The 13,409-nt window shown below is 29.2% G+C and overlaps 1 protein-coding gene across 1 annotated transcript; it reads left to right on the forward strand.

Moving 5' to 3' along the window:
* Nucleotides 1–876: 876 nt before the first annotated feature.
* Phum_PHUM423440 (uncharacterized protein) lies at nucleotides 877–3,265 on the forward strand (the record flags this gene model as incomplete). Its single annotated transcript, XM_002429144.1, has 6 exons — nucleotides 877–892; nucleotides 1,030–1,097; nucleotides 1,236–1,371; nucleotides 1,779–1,964; nucleotides 2,050–2,246; nucleotides 2,321–3,265. The coding sequence occupies 6 exons, from the start codon at nucleotides 877–879 to the stop codon at nucleotides 3,263–3,265; spliced, it is 1,548 nt and encodes a 515-aa protein (XP_002429189.1).
* Nucleotides 3,266–13,409: the final 10,144 nt, after the last annotated feature.

The following is a 13,409-nucleotide window of genomic DNA, read 5'->3' on the forward strand; positions in this document are numbered from 1 at the left end:
CGTCAAACGCTCCATTAAACTATGTGACGTCAAAACATTTAAAATATTTTTTTTCCCTTTTCCTTTGTGTTTTTTTTTTTTTTTTTAAAATCATGACGAGAATAAGAAAAACACACTACTACTATTCGTATATGCCCTACTACTACTACTACCACTACTACTGCTACGGTTGCCAACATTGCGGGGACAAAAATTGAATTTTTTATTCGTTTTTAAAAAGCCTTTTACTACTATTCTTACAAGACATTTATTTTTTTTTAAAAGTCTTTATCGAATTTTTTACTACCGTGGCAGTAGTTTAATGTAATTTGTTAAAAACTTTCATCCTCATCATCATCATTATCAAAATCGTCATTACTTTTACGTTATTATAGTCGGTAGTTGGTTATTTATTATGAGAAAATGCAAATTATTTTTTTTTTTTAAACTTCCTACGGTTTAAATAAAATATAAAACAATATAAAAATTTTACGGTTTTAAAATATAAAACCGCGTCGATGACGTCATATAAATGACGTAATAACGCTGTCGTTTCGTAACAAAAAAAGTTATTGTAAAATAATACTTATTTAAAATGAGTATCTATGAGCGGAAGTGAAAGCTAGAAAAGTTAACATTGAACTTGACATACGACATTAAGTGTGCAATAATGAATAATTTACGTTTTCACCTGTCGCATAATAATATTATTATTATTATTATTACTATTGTGTTACGTTTGCAAGAGAGAGAGAGAGGGGGGGGGGAATTTGTCAGAGTCTAATTTTTTAACAGTCTTAAAGAGACAAAGGTAGATAACCTTGAATTTGTTGACATACAACACATTAAGAGATTATTAAGAGTAAAATAAATAAGAAAGAAAAAAAATAAATCAAAATGAAATATTTCGACAGTTTTCACGTTTCCATCATCATTTCCGGGGGAAGGGGGCGGGAGGGAAGGTGGGGGGGGAAAATCATTTAAAGTTTGAGAGTTCCGTTTGAAAATGACACCTAAAACCTTTTTCTATAAAGTTTTTTTATATAAAAGTTATTTGGCTTTTAAATGTAAAGAAAAAAGAAAAAAACTTCGACACTGTTAAGTTGGCAATAGGAAAAGTTACGGAAATTAAATTTTTTTTTTTTTTTTGTTGTTGTTAAACTTCCTGTTTATTATGTGCGTAATAATTTTTTTTTTTTTTTTTTTTTGTGGCAAGAACGAATATAATAAATAAAATCAATTGAATTTATTTTCAGGGGTTGGTAACAGTTGCAGCTCATAGCAGTTCAATATTTGTTGGCATGACGCAAGGTTATTCCGCTGTTTTATTACCACAACTATCGAGACCCAACAGTTCTTTACCGGTAACGGAAGAGGAAGCCTCATGGATCGGTAAAAATAAAATTTCCTTTACACTACATCAAAAGATTTTAACGGGTCATTGTCGGTCGGATTTTTCTATTGCCACGATGTTTAATTTGCATTTAATTAAACGAAAAACCGTTTAACGATTTTAAAAACGGAATGATGTTTAATTTGCAGTTGTTACTTTTACTTTCAAAACAAACAAACAAAAAAGCTTCTTCTCGTTCCATAAGTTTTCCTTCACCGCATTTTCCGTTGACATTTTGCTCCCCCCCCCCAAAAAAAAAAAAAAAAACTCGTTTGTTTGTTTTTTTTTTTTTTAAGTGACGTCACACGAGACGTTTTTCCAAATTGAAATTTTCCAAAGCCGACTGACCTAAATTTTTTTTTATTTCATTCATTAAAAAAAAATTTTTTTATTTTTTATTTTTTAGCTAGTTTGGGTGTTATATCAACGCCGTTCGGTGCTCTCCTTTCGGGATTTCTCATGGACGTACTTGGTAGGAAATCTACGATAATTGTCGTGAGCGTTCCTTTTCTCATAGGATGGTTGACGATCGCTTTGGCGACAAAAGTATCACTTCTTTACGCCGGACGAACAGTGAGTGCTTTGGCTTCGGGTAAGTCACAGAAAAAATGGCTGTGAAAAATTAAATCCGTTCGGAATCGTTCCCTTAATTTTTCCCGTTTATAAAAACAAAACAGGTATGACGGCTGTCAATTATTTATACGTGTCAGAAGTATCGAGAAAAGAACATCGAAGCGTTTTATCCGCGTTCGGTCCGGCTTTGACATCACTCGGAGTACTCATAGTATACACCATGGGTTTTTTTCTGTCGTGGGAAAAGACTGCATTGATCTCATCCGCTTTTTCCGCTTTGACCGTTATGGCAATGTTGATGGTTTGTTTCTTTTTAACGCAAATCCCAAACTACTCCCATTCGTAGGAATTACATAATTCGAATTTATTTTTCAGGCTCCGGAAAGTCCGGCGTGGCACGTGTCTAAAAACGAATACAACGACGCTTACAAATCCCTCGTTTGGTTGAGAAAAGATTCAAAAGTGGCAGAAGTCGAATTAAAGGGATTGATGAGTAGTAAAACGGAAACGGAAAACGTCGTCGACAAATCCGGGGAAGATAATATAAATAGAATGAAGATCTCATTGGAAAAATTAAAAGACTTTATAAATTTTGCAAAATCTCCGACCGTTTACAAGCCATTTTTCATATTATTGTTCTTTTTCGCATTTCAAATCGGAAGCGGAATTTACGTCATATTGTTTTACGCGACGCAAATATTTCAAGAATTCGGTACGAAATACGACGAACATCTCATAACGGTCACAATCGGTCTTTTCAGATTCGTTATGGCCATAGTCGGAGCATTGCTCATGTCGAAAATCGGTAGGAGACCGTTGGGAATGTTTTCCGGAACGTGCATGAGTTTGGCTTTGATAGTTTTATGCGGTTACGAATTTATGGAAAATTCAATGTCGTCGACATATCAATTCCTACCCCTGATCTCGATATTGTTCCACGTCGGTTTCAGCATGACCGGATTTCTACAACTACCCTGGATACTCACGAGCGAATTGTTTCCGTTAAAATACCGCGGACTACTCAGCGGCATCGTATCCGCATTCGCATATTTTTTCATATTCATATCCGTTAAAATCTATTCGGATTTGATGCGAATACTCAAATTGGAAGGATTGCTGTGGGGATTTTTCGTTATGTCGTCTCTCGGTACGTTATTCATATATTTTTTCCTACCGGAAACGAAAGATAAATCACTCAAGGACATATCAAAAAGTTTTCAATTAAAAAAATTACCATCGAACGGGAGTTTTAAAAAATTTATCGTTAACACGATGGGAATACCGAAAATTTCCGTGATCGGAAATCAATCGGAAAAATGACAATCGAAAAACAAAAACTTTTTGACGTGTCCTGGAAAATCGTCGCGAAACGTTCGGAAAAACTAATTCGAACTTTTCGCTTATTTTCGCTAAAAATCTTTTTGATTTTCGCGCGGGACGCGAAATTCAAAAAGATTTTTTTTTTTTTTTTTTTTTTTACATAACGGAAATCAAATTGACGAACGGATTTTTTTTTAATCCGTACATGTAAATTTTTAAAACGGAACGTAATTTGTGCACGTTACCGCGCACACACACACACACACACAAGGGAATCAACGAACGATGACGTTTATTGTAATTATTATTATTTTTACCATAAAAATTTACGAGATTAATGTTAAATAGTAATTAATTACGCGGCGACATTGGGGGGTAATCGATTTGCGAACGTGGGAATAATCGGAAAAAAAAAAAAACTAAGGAGAAAACGTTCGCGTGTATATTTTTTGTACAAAAAACAAATTTTTTACCGACAAAAAAAAAAATTAAATTGACGAACGGCATGGAAGACGTAAAAAAAATTTTTCTTTAACAGTTCGGATGGGATATAAAATTCCACCGCCTGTTACGAACGCGATTTTTTTTCTTTTAAAAAATGCGTTCACATCGAAAATTCTCTTGCACGAACAACGGTTTTGAATTTTTTTTTTTTTTAAACGAAAATTCGCGAACGCGTCGGAATTTTTTTTTTTTTTTTTTTTTATCATTTAACGTAAAATAACGATATTGAACGACCGGAATTGAAACAAAACCGGAAATGAATTTTAAATTTTTCATCGTTTTAAACTTAACCCGGGTGATTATTTTTCGCCCCCCCCTCTCGATATCGAACAAAAAATCGATCGATCTATCGATTTTATTAATTTTTTTTTGAAATCGATACCGTCCGCGATATACATACGTCTTCCGCACGTCATGAACTGCCTTCCGGAAACAGTAATAATAATAATAATAATTTGTATATATTTTGTACATTTTTTATTTTATTTTTTTTGTAAAATTAACAATAAACGTTAATTAAATAATTTTTTTTTTTTTGTTGTTGATTCCGTTTAACTTATTATTCATTCCCTTGTGATAATAAAAAAATCGCGGAGGTATTGAAAAAATTTAAAAATCCCGCCATTTTACGTTCCCACATTTAAATTATTTAACCGTAACAGGAAAAAAAAAAAAACAAAAACGTCACGTGGGGGGGAGGAGAGGGGGATTTATTTTATTTTTTCGACGATTTTGTTTTTTTTTTTTTGTCTTTTCGAAATCAGAAAATCGACCGTTGGATAATTATTATTATTATTATTATTATTATTATCATAATGAAAAAAATGAGCGACGAAAAATTTAAATTTTTCTTTTACGCGTCGCCATTTGAATAATAATAATAATAATTACCGTTAACGATTCATCGGGGACATTTTTTTTTTTTATTTAAAAATTAATTTGGATGATTTTATTTACAAAAGCCTTGAAAAAAAAAAAGAAATTAAAAATGTCCTCATTAAAAAAGAAAATTACATAAAACGACCCAAAAATGAAAAATTCGGTTAAATAATTTAAAAAAAAAAAAAAAAAATTAGTTCGTTTGTTTGACGCGCGCGCGTCCTTGAACTTCTTCCGATTTTTCAAAAAAAAAAAATTTTTCCCGCCTTTTCAACCCTCTCCCCCTTCCCCCCCTTTCCCCCTTCAAATCGTTCTAATTTTCAAGCCAAAAAAAAAAAAAAAAATAACAAACCACATCAATTATTTTTTACTCTATGACTTAGCTCAAAAAAAAAAAAGGTCAACGTTGAATCCGCTCCGTTTTGAAAAATTATTACGTCGTTCGCGTCACGTTCGATTTTAACGGTCGTTCAAATTTTTTCGCGTGTTTGTGCGTTTTGGTTTATTTTCCGTTTTTCTTTTTGAAAAAAAAAAAAAAAGTGACGTCGGAAAAATAAATCGAAATTATTTTACGGTAGTGTAATTGCGATATATTTGGATGTAAAATGAAGAAAACGAATTTTCGTTATATTAATTAATAAACGGTTAAAAAAAAAAACAAAATGTCGGTTGAGTTTTAAAAAGTGATTTACGAAAAAAAGTAATTATTATTATTATTATTATCATCGTTTTTGTGCGTGAGTGCGTGATTAAGGGAAGGGGAAAATAAACGCGTCAGAAATCGCAACATATTCGCGAATTTAAAAAAAAAAAACCGTTGCTAATCGTTAACGAAAAAAAAGAATTCACGATAATAATAATAATAATAAAACGCATTGATAAGCTACCGCGACGACAACACGTGAGATATAAACGTTCGTTCGTTTTCATCGAAATTTTTTTTTTTTTTTTTTTGTGCGTTCGACTTCGCCATTAGTTCGGTTGGAATTGGCATACGTCGTGCAAGCTTCGTTGCCTTTTTTATTTTTTTTTTTTGTTTTATAATTTTAATTTAACGGTGAAAAGCAGAAGACAATTATTGGAATAATTAAAAATTTAACTAACGGACTCGACGCCTTCATCATCATCATCATCATCATTATTAAAATTTTTCGTTAAGGGATATTAGGATAGGGAGTACATAATGAGATGGTAAGTCTTTTTTATTATTATTATTATTTTTTTTTTTACGGGGTGTATGTAATATTATTATTATTATTATTATTATTACCGGGTGTGTGAAATAAGGAAATGTCGTAAATTCATTTTTTTTAAAAATAACTTTTTTATTTATTAAAAATTTTTTTTTGTTTCGACCGCCGCCATTATATTTTTATTCGAAACGTTATTTAAAAAAAGAAAATTTAAGAAAAGTTATTTTTAAAACAAACGAAAAATTATTATTATTATTATTATTGTTGTTGTTGTTGTTGTTGTTGTTGTTGTTGTTGTTTTTCGTGAGCGTTTGTTATATAAACAAACAAAAAAATTTTTTTTTAACGTGAGAAAAAAAAATCGAACGCGAAAATTATTTTTAACGGTTTTTTTCTCGTTTTTGTTTTTCGAATGGAACGAAATTTAAAATTTAAAATTTAAAATTTTTTTTTTTTTTTTGCGTTAACGAAAGTTAGAAAAAAGGAAACGAATATGAAAAAAAAAAATGCATCGTCATTAAAAAAAAAAAAAAAAAAAATGTCGAATTGAAATAAAATTTTATTATTATTATTATTTACAACGCGGAAAATAAAGAAAAAAAAACCGTTTTTAATAAAGAATTTATTACGTCGGGTCGGTCGGTTCCGTTAATAAAAAATCATAAAAACGTCATCACGATGAAATGGAAGAGGGGAGGGAAAAAGGTAGAGAAAAACAAATAAAACAGGGAAAAAATTATACGAGGTAGGGAAAATTTTTCCCCGCATTGTTTACATGCGATAATAATGTAATAATAATAGGGGTATAAACGACGCAACCAAAATTAAAATTTATTTCGAAAACGCGAATTTTTTTTTTAAATTTAACGGTCGCGATGACAAAGTGAAAAAAAAAAAAAAAAAACGGAAAACATTGGCAAAATATTTCTTATTGTTTATTGTTATTATCCGAAACCGAAATTTTTTTTTCGTGATTTTCAGGTATTGTAAAATTATTATTATTATTTGTATGTTTTTCGTTGTTGTTGTTGTAAGGTGAAACGTTTTTTATCATTGCCAATTTTTTTTTTTTTTTTTTTTTGTGTTGAATACGACATGAAAATGTAGTCGATGAGGTGTAGTACGTATAACGGTTATTAAAATTTGGTCGTGTCAATAGAAAAAAAAAAAAAAAAAAAACGTTTGCGCGTTGTTTTATAATGGAAAATATAATTATGTTTGCCAAAGTGAAATTTTTTAATAATTCGAGGTTTGTATATATATGTGTGTATGATTTTTCAAAAGGGCAAAAATTAAGTTGGTAACACTTTTTCCTCTTCCCCTTCCCCTCCAAACGGTAGGAGGGAGTTAATTTTAAAAACGTTTTTATTTTTTTTCCCTTCGTTTGGTTTTCGTATGTATTTCGTATGTGTACGTTTCGCAATCGTATGATGACATATATCAATCACGAATTTTTTTTTTTGTTTTTTTTGGGGGGTAAAGGGGGGGAGGTTAAAGGTTAACAACATTAAAATTTTCGTGATTCGATAGGAAAATTAAAAAAAAAAAAAACAAAATTTTTGTAGTCGCGTGTTTTTTTTTTTTTTTTTTTAAATGACTTTTAAATCGATCGTATACGGTGGTAATGACACGAGTTTTAAATGTTTTCGGCCATTTTTTTTTTTCTAATACGTATATATTTCCACCACCACCACCGTTGTCGTCATCATCATCATCATCATTATCGAAAAGGTTCAGTTCACGACTTTCCAATGTTTTTCGGTTTTTTTTTTTGCCCCCTTTTCTGAAATTTTTGACAGCAGTTGTTCTCGTATCGTTATCCACGTCGGGGTACTATACATAAAAAAATTTTTTATTTCGTTCGGATCGCAATTAAATTTAAATTTTGTTATAACGTCGAAATTATGTAAGTTTTCATTTTTCCCTCCATTTTGAGAAGATGGAAAAAAAAATTTTCAGGTCCGCCATTTTTTTTTTTTTTAATCGTTTCTCAGGTGTTTTGAAACTTTTTTGTTCGATGCGTTTTTAATAAATTTCTCATAAATTTTTTTTAAAATTTCGATTCGATTAGTTTATTTATTTATTTATTAATGGAAACCTTGTGTCGATATAAAACAAATAAATAATAATAATAAAAATAATAATAATAATGATTACGACAAAGTAACTGACAAGTATTGAATTTTTTTTTTTTCAATTTTTTCTGATTTTATTCGTAATAAAAAAAAAATTTAGAAACACACGATTAAATTATTATTATTATTAATGCTATTATTATTATTATTGTTTGATATTATTATTATTATTTAAAATATTTAAACAAAAAAGAAAATAAAGAAAATAAATAAAGTTAGTCAAAAATAGCAAATAAAAAAAAAATTTATCTGGTCGTTAGCCTCTCAAGGAAAAACGAATAATAAATTTTCTTTTTTTTTTTTTTTTTCTTTTCTTTCTTTTCTTTCTTCTTTCTTTCTTTTATTACTTTCTTAACCCGTAATTTGAAAATGCGTTTATGTTTATTATTATTATTATTATTATCGATCATCACACTTTGCATGCTCACGATAAATATTTATTATTATTATTATTATTATTATTATTTTATCAAGGTCACGAAAAAGGTTTTTGGCATTATTATTATTAATGTTTGCGAATTCATCGCATCGGGGGGGGGAAGGCGAGGGGGAAAAATAAAACAATAGAAAATAATAATAATAATAGTAAAAATTTGACAAACGTTTATTTAGCCAAATAATGAGCGTAAATAAACAATGACTTTTTGATAATAATCATAGAATAAATAAACAACGTTTTTATATCGATGAGTTTTTTTTTTTTATTACAATTCTTTCGTTGTTGTTATAATTGTAATTATTATTATTATTATTTTAAATTGTTCTTCAGCTACTACTTTCTCTCTCTCTTTCTCTCTCTGTGTGTGTGTGTGTTTCTCTCTCTCTCTCTCTCTGTGTATGTGTCTCTCTCTCTCTCTCTCTCTCTCTCTGTGTGTATGTGTCTCTCTCTCTCTGTGTATGTGTCTCTCTCTCTCTCTCTGTGTATGTGTCTCTCTCTCTCTGTGTATGTGTCTCTCTCTCTCTGTGTATGTGTCTCTCTCTCTCTGTGTATGTGTCTCTCTCTCTCTGTGTATGTGTCTCTCTCTCTCTGTGTATGTGTCTCTCTCTCTCTCTGTATGTGTGTCTTTCTCTCTCTTTTTCTCTTAAAAACCCACGTAACAACAGTTGTAATAAATAAATTAATGTTAGAAAAAAAATGACATGATTAACCGCAGAACGTTTTAATTAAGCTTTGTAAAAAAAAAAACATGGTCGGTTGTTGTTGTTGTTGTTGCATTTAAGAATAAAAAAAAAAAAAAAATTTTTTTGGCAAAATAATTAAAAGGAAAAAAAAAAAGAAAAGAAAATTTTTTATATTTTTTGCAAGGCGTATTTTTTACATTGTTTTCCACGAATACATTTTTTTTTTTTATTGATGTTATATATTTTATAGGGAATAATTAAAATAATGATAAGGATAAGTCGAAAGGTCGTTGAACTATTAGATCACCCTTTATTCTTTCGAAAATTTTTTTTTTTTACTACCGGGTACTCATCATTTTAATTAATTTTTTACGATCGGGAAAATAAAAACGACAAGAATGAAAATGAAAAAAAACGTGGCAGTAGTCGTTTGTTTTTAATTTAAAAATAATGACGTCATCATTCGTCGTATGAAATTTTTTTTAAAAAAAAATATTGCCTTCGCGTAATCTTGTAATAATAATTTTATTACAAGATGACGAACAATGAAAAAAAAAACAAAGATTTTTATTATTATTATTTTTTTTAATAAAAACAAAAACCGAATAATAAAAATCTTAAAAAAATAACAAAAAAAAAACAAAGCAAAAGACAACAAAATTTTATTTGAGTCATTTTTGAATGAAAAACAAAAATAAAGAGGGAGAAAGAAAGAAAAACGGGAATCGTCGGATGAAAGCGAAATTATGAAATTATTATTATTATTATTATTAATATTTTTTTTCCCTCCGTAAAAATGTTTATTTACTCTGTGAAATAAACATTTGTTTTTGTTATTGCAAAAAATAATATAAAAGTCACGAAAATATTTTTTTAAAAAAAAAAAAAATTAATTGTTATTATTATTATTATCGTTGTTTTTTTTTTGTATAAAACACGGAATTTTCCGGGGGGGGTCCTCCCTTTTGCCCCTCGCGAATCTACGCCTTTTTCGCGTTTTTTTTTTTTTTAATAGGATTTTAAAACTTTTTTGAATTTTTAAAGACGGGGGGAGGATTCCACGAGGGGAGGAGTGTAGGTAGCATGCTCTGACCGGAAGTTTTGATACGAGTTCGATATGGTTAAAAGTTTCAGAATGATCTCGGTTTGTTTGAGAAAAGTTTCAAAACTTTTCGCACACGCGTTAAAATAATTATTAATCACGCCAGGTGTGATGCGAAAAGGTATGAACAAAAACCTGAAAGTATTAATCGTTACAAACGACACCCGTCGGAATAATTTAAAAAAAAAAAAACGATCGGGATTTACTTTAAAATACTCAGGAAATTTTCTGATATTCTACTGCCACGATAAAATACGAGAATTTTCGTTTTTCAAGGTTAGGTTTCATTTATAAGAAAATCCGGTAATTATCACATCCGTTTCCGTTTTATTCTTTTTTTGTCATTAATTTCACTTCTTTGAGGTTGCTTCCACTTCAAATTTTAATTCTTTTTTTTTTAACGGTTTTTGAAAGAAAACGGTAACTAATAAAAAAAAAAAAAGTGAAAAAAATCTTCGTAGTTGTAAATAAATTTGAAAAAGATTTCGTGGAAGCAAATAAAAAAAAAAAAGTTATTGCCATCGAAACTTTTGGCAGATAAATAGAACGTTTAATTTCTTTGTGTGTCTGTGTGTTCGTGTCCTCGTAATAAAATTTTATGAGGAAAATTTTACCAAATTACAGGTGAAAATTATTCAAGGTTTTCCTTTGAAATCACGATGAAAAATCAATTGTATTGACGGTGAAAGTTTTTGTTTTTTTTTTTTTTTTGGGGGGGGGGTTTTTTCGCCGGCACGTTTTTTTGCCCCCTCTCTCCCCCGCCTCGCGTTTATACTCCCCCTCCCCCCACTAGAGTAATTTTTTTTTATATTGGCTTAACGAAAGCAACGTGATGAATTTGTTGGATTGAAAAAAAAATTATTCTCAGACGTCTGCAATTCGATATTCATTTTTTACGATTATTATTATTATCGGTTAAATTCAAATCGTGGCATTAGAAAAACGATGATGAAGGGAAGAAGAAGAAGAAAGGAAAAAAAGTAATAAAAAATAAATAAATAAATAATAATTTTAAAAATAAAATTTTAAGTCAATAACTTGGGAAAATTTCGAAAAACAATTTTTCTCTCTTCTCTCTCTCTCTTTCTCTCTCTTTCTCTCTCATTCACTCATTCTTCGTCTCTCTCTCTCTCTCTCTTTCTATCTATCTATCTATCTATCTCTCACATTTCGTTTCTCTCTTTCTCTACCACTTTCTCTTTGACTATCTCTCATTCTTCTTCTCCCTCTCTCTCTCTCTCACTTTTCGTCTCTCTGGTTCTCTATGGCTATCTCTCTCTTTCTCTCTCTCTCTCGTTTCTCCTACCTGCCATTTTTTACTGGATTTTATTACATTAAATTTTTAAATACTCAAAACTTTTTCATCATCATCATCATCATCATCATTCGATTAAGAGATGCAAATAAAATACATATGACCGGAAAAAAAGGTCGCTCGTTCAACTTTTCAACGCGATAAGAATTTAAATTTTCCCTTTCCTACCTCTACCCCTACCCCCTCCCACTTATTTAAAACGAAAATCAAAAATGGAAAATTCGAAACGTTTCCAAGAAAAATAATAATAATAATAATAATAATAATAAACCACAAAGGAAATAAAATTTGTTCGACGATGTTATTTTTTAAATAAAATTTAAAAGAGGAAAAAAAAGGTAACGTCGACGACTACAACAACAACAACCAAAAAAAAAAAAAATTAATAATTTAAAAATTTCCTTTGACTTTACAAAAAAAAAAATTTTCACGTTTTTCCTTTGACGTTATTAATATTATTATTATTATCGTCGTCGTCGTCGTCGTTTACGGTTTAATTTTTTCTTTGCGCGCGTTTTAATTATTTCCCATCGTTGACAACCGACCGATTGTTTAAAACCAACAAACAAAAATAGTAATAATAATAATAATATTGTTTTGTTATAATCATACGTGATGTGTTTGTAGCGCTACAAACGGGTTTTTTTTATTTATTTTATAATATTAACATAATTTTCCCGTTTGTATTTATTGGTTTTTCATAAGATGCATCATTTTTCAACGGTTTTATTTTTATTTCTCAACAGTGTCGGATTAATTTTAAGACAAAATAATAATAATAATAATAATAATAATAATAAAAATAACCGGCGATTTTTATTTAAATATTAACGGACGCCATTTTTTTTCTACAACCACGTCATTTTTCTTTTTTTTCCCCCTTATTATCATTATTACGGTTTTAATTTTTTGATTATTAAAAAAAAAAAAATTATTCAAATCCGTTCGAAGAGTATTAAAAAAACTTTAATAGTTTTGGAAGAGGGGGAAGAGGGGGGGGAACGGAAAAACACGAAGAAAGCCGAAAATGTGAGATGTGGGGAGTAAACATGGGAATAGTTGGGGGATTTTTTTTTTTGTTCGTCTGTACCAATACGTCACTGTCGATTTGCACTTGAAATTTTTCCGCTTGTATTTTCGTATATTTCTCTCTCTCTCTGTCTCTCTCTCCTTCTCTTTTTCTCTCTCTCTCTCTATTCTTTATTTGTTCGGTCGTACATCTTCTTTTTATTTTTATTTTTCATCTCTTGCATATCGTTCTATTTTTATTTTCTTATATATCTTACGTAGCGTATTTTAACCGTTTTCATTATTATTATTATCATCATCATTATTATTATCATTATTATTATTATCATTACAATTGTTTTTGTTTTTCAAATTCGGAAAATTTTTTTTTTCTCATTCGCGGATAACAAAATTTCAACGAAGACATTAATCCGTGGTAAAAACGTTTTATTTACTTTTCATTTATAAATACGTAATTAATTAATTAGGTAGTTAATTAATTAATTAATAAACTATTAATTAATACGTTGCTAAATGAAAATGCAGTTTTACAAAATAAAAGTAAATTTTTTTTTTTTCGATTTAATTTCTCATTAATTTTTCAAATATCGAAAACAGAACTCGTTTACGATCGACCGATTTATAATTATTCGTCTAATTGCACGTTTATCGTAAACGTCGTGGTATTAAAAGAAAAAGTCGAAAAAACTCGTTGTTATTATTATTATTATTATTTTCTTTCAATAGGGGGAAAAAAAATTAAAATAATAGTAATAGTAAGGATCAAACCACAATACACAGGAGCTTTTTTTTTATACATTAAATAATAATAATAATAATAATAATAATAAAAATAATAATAATAATAATAATTATAATAATAAAT

This window comes from Pediculus humanus, genomic scaffold (genome assembly GCF_000006295.1).
Source record: "Pediculus humanus corporis 1103172108193 genomic scaffold, whole genome shotgun sequence".
NCBI lineage: Eukaryota > Metazoa > Arthropoda > Insecta > Psocodea > Pediculidae > Pediculus > Pediculus humanus.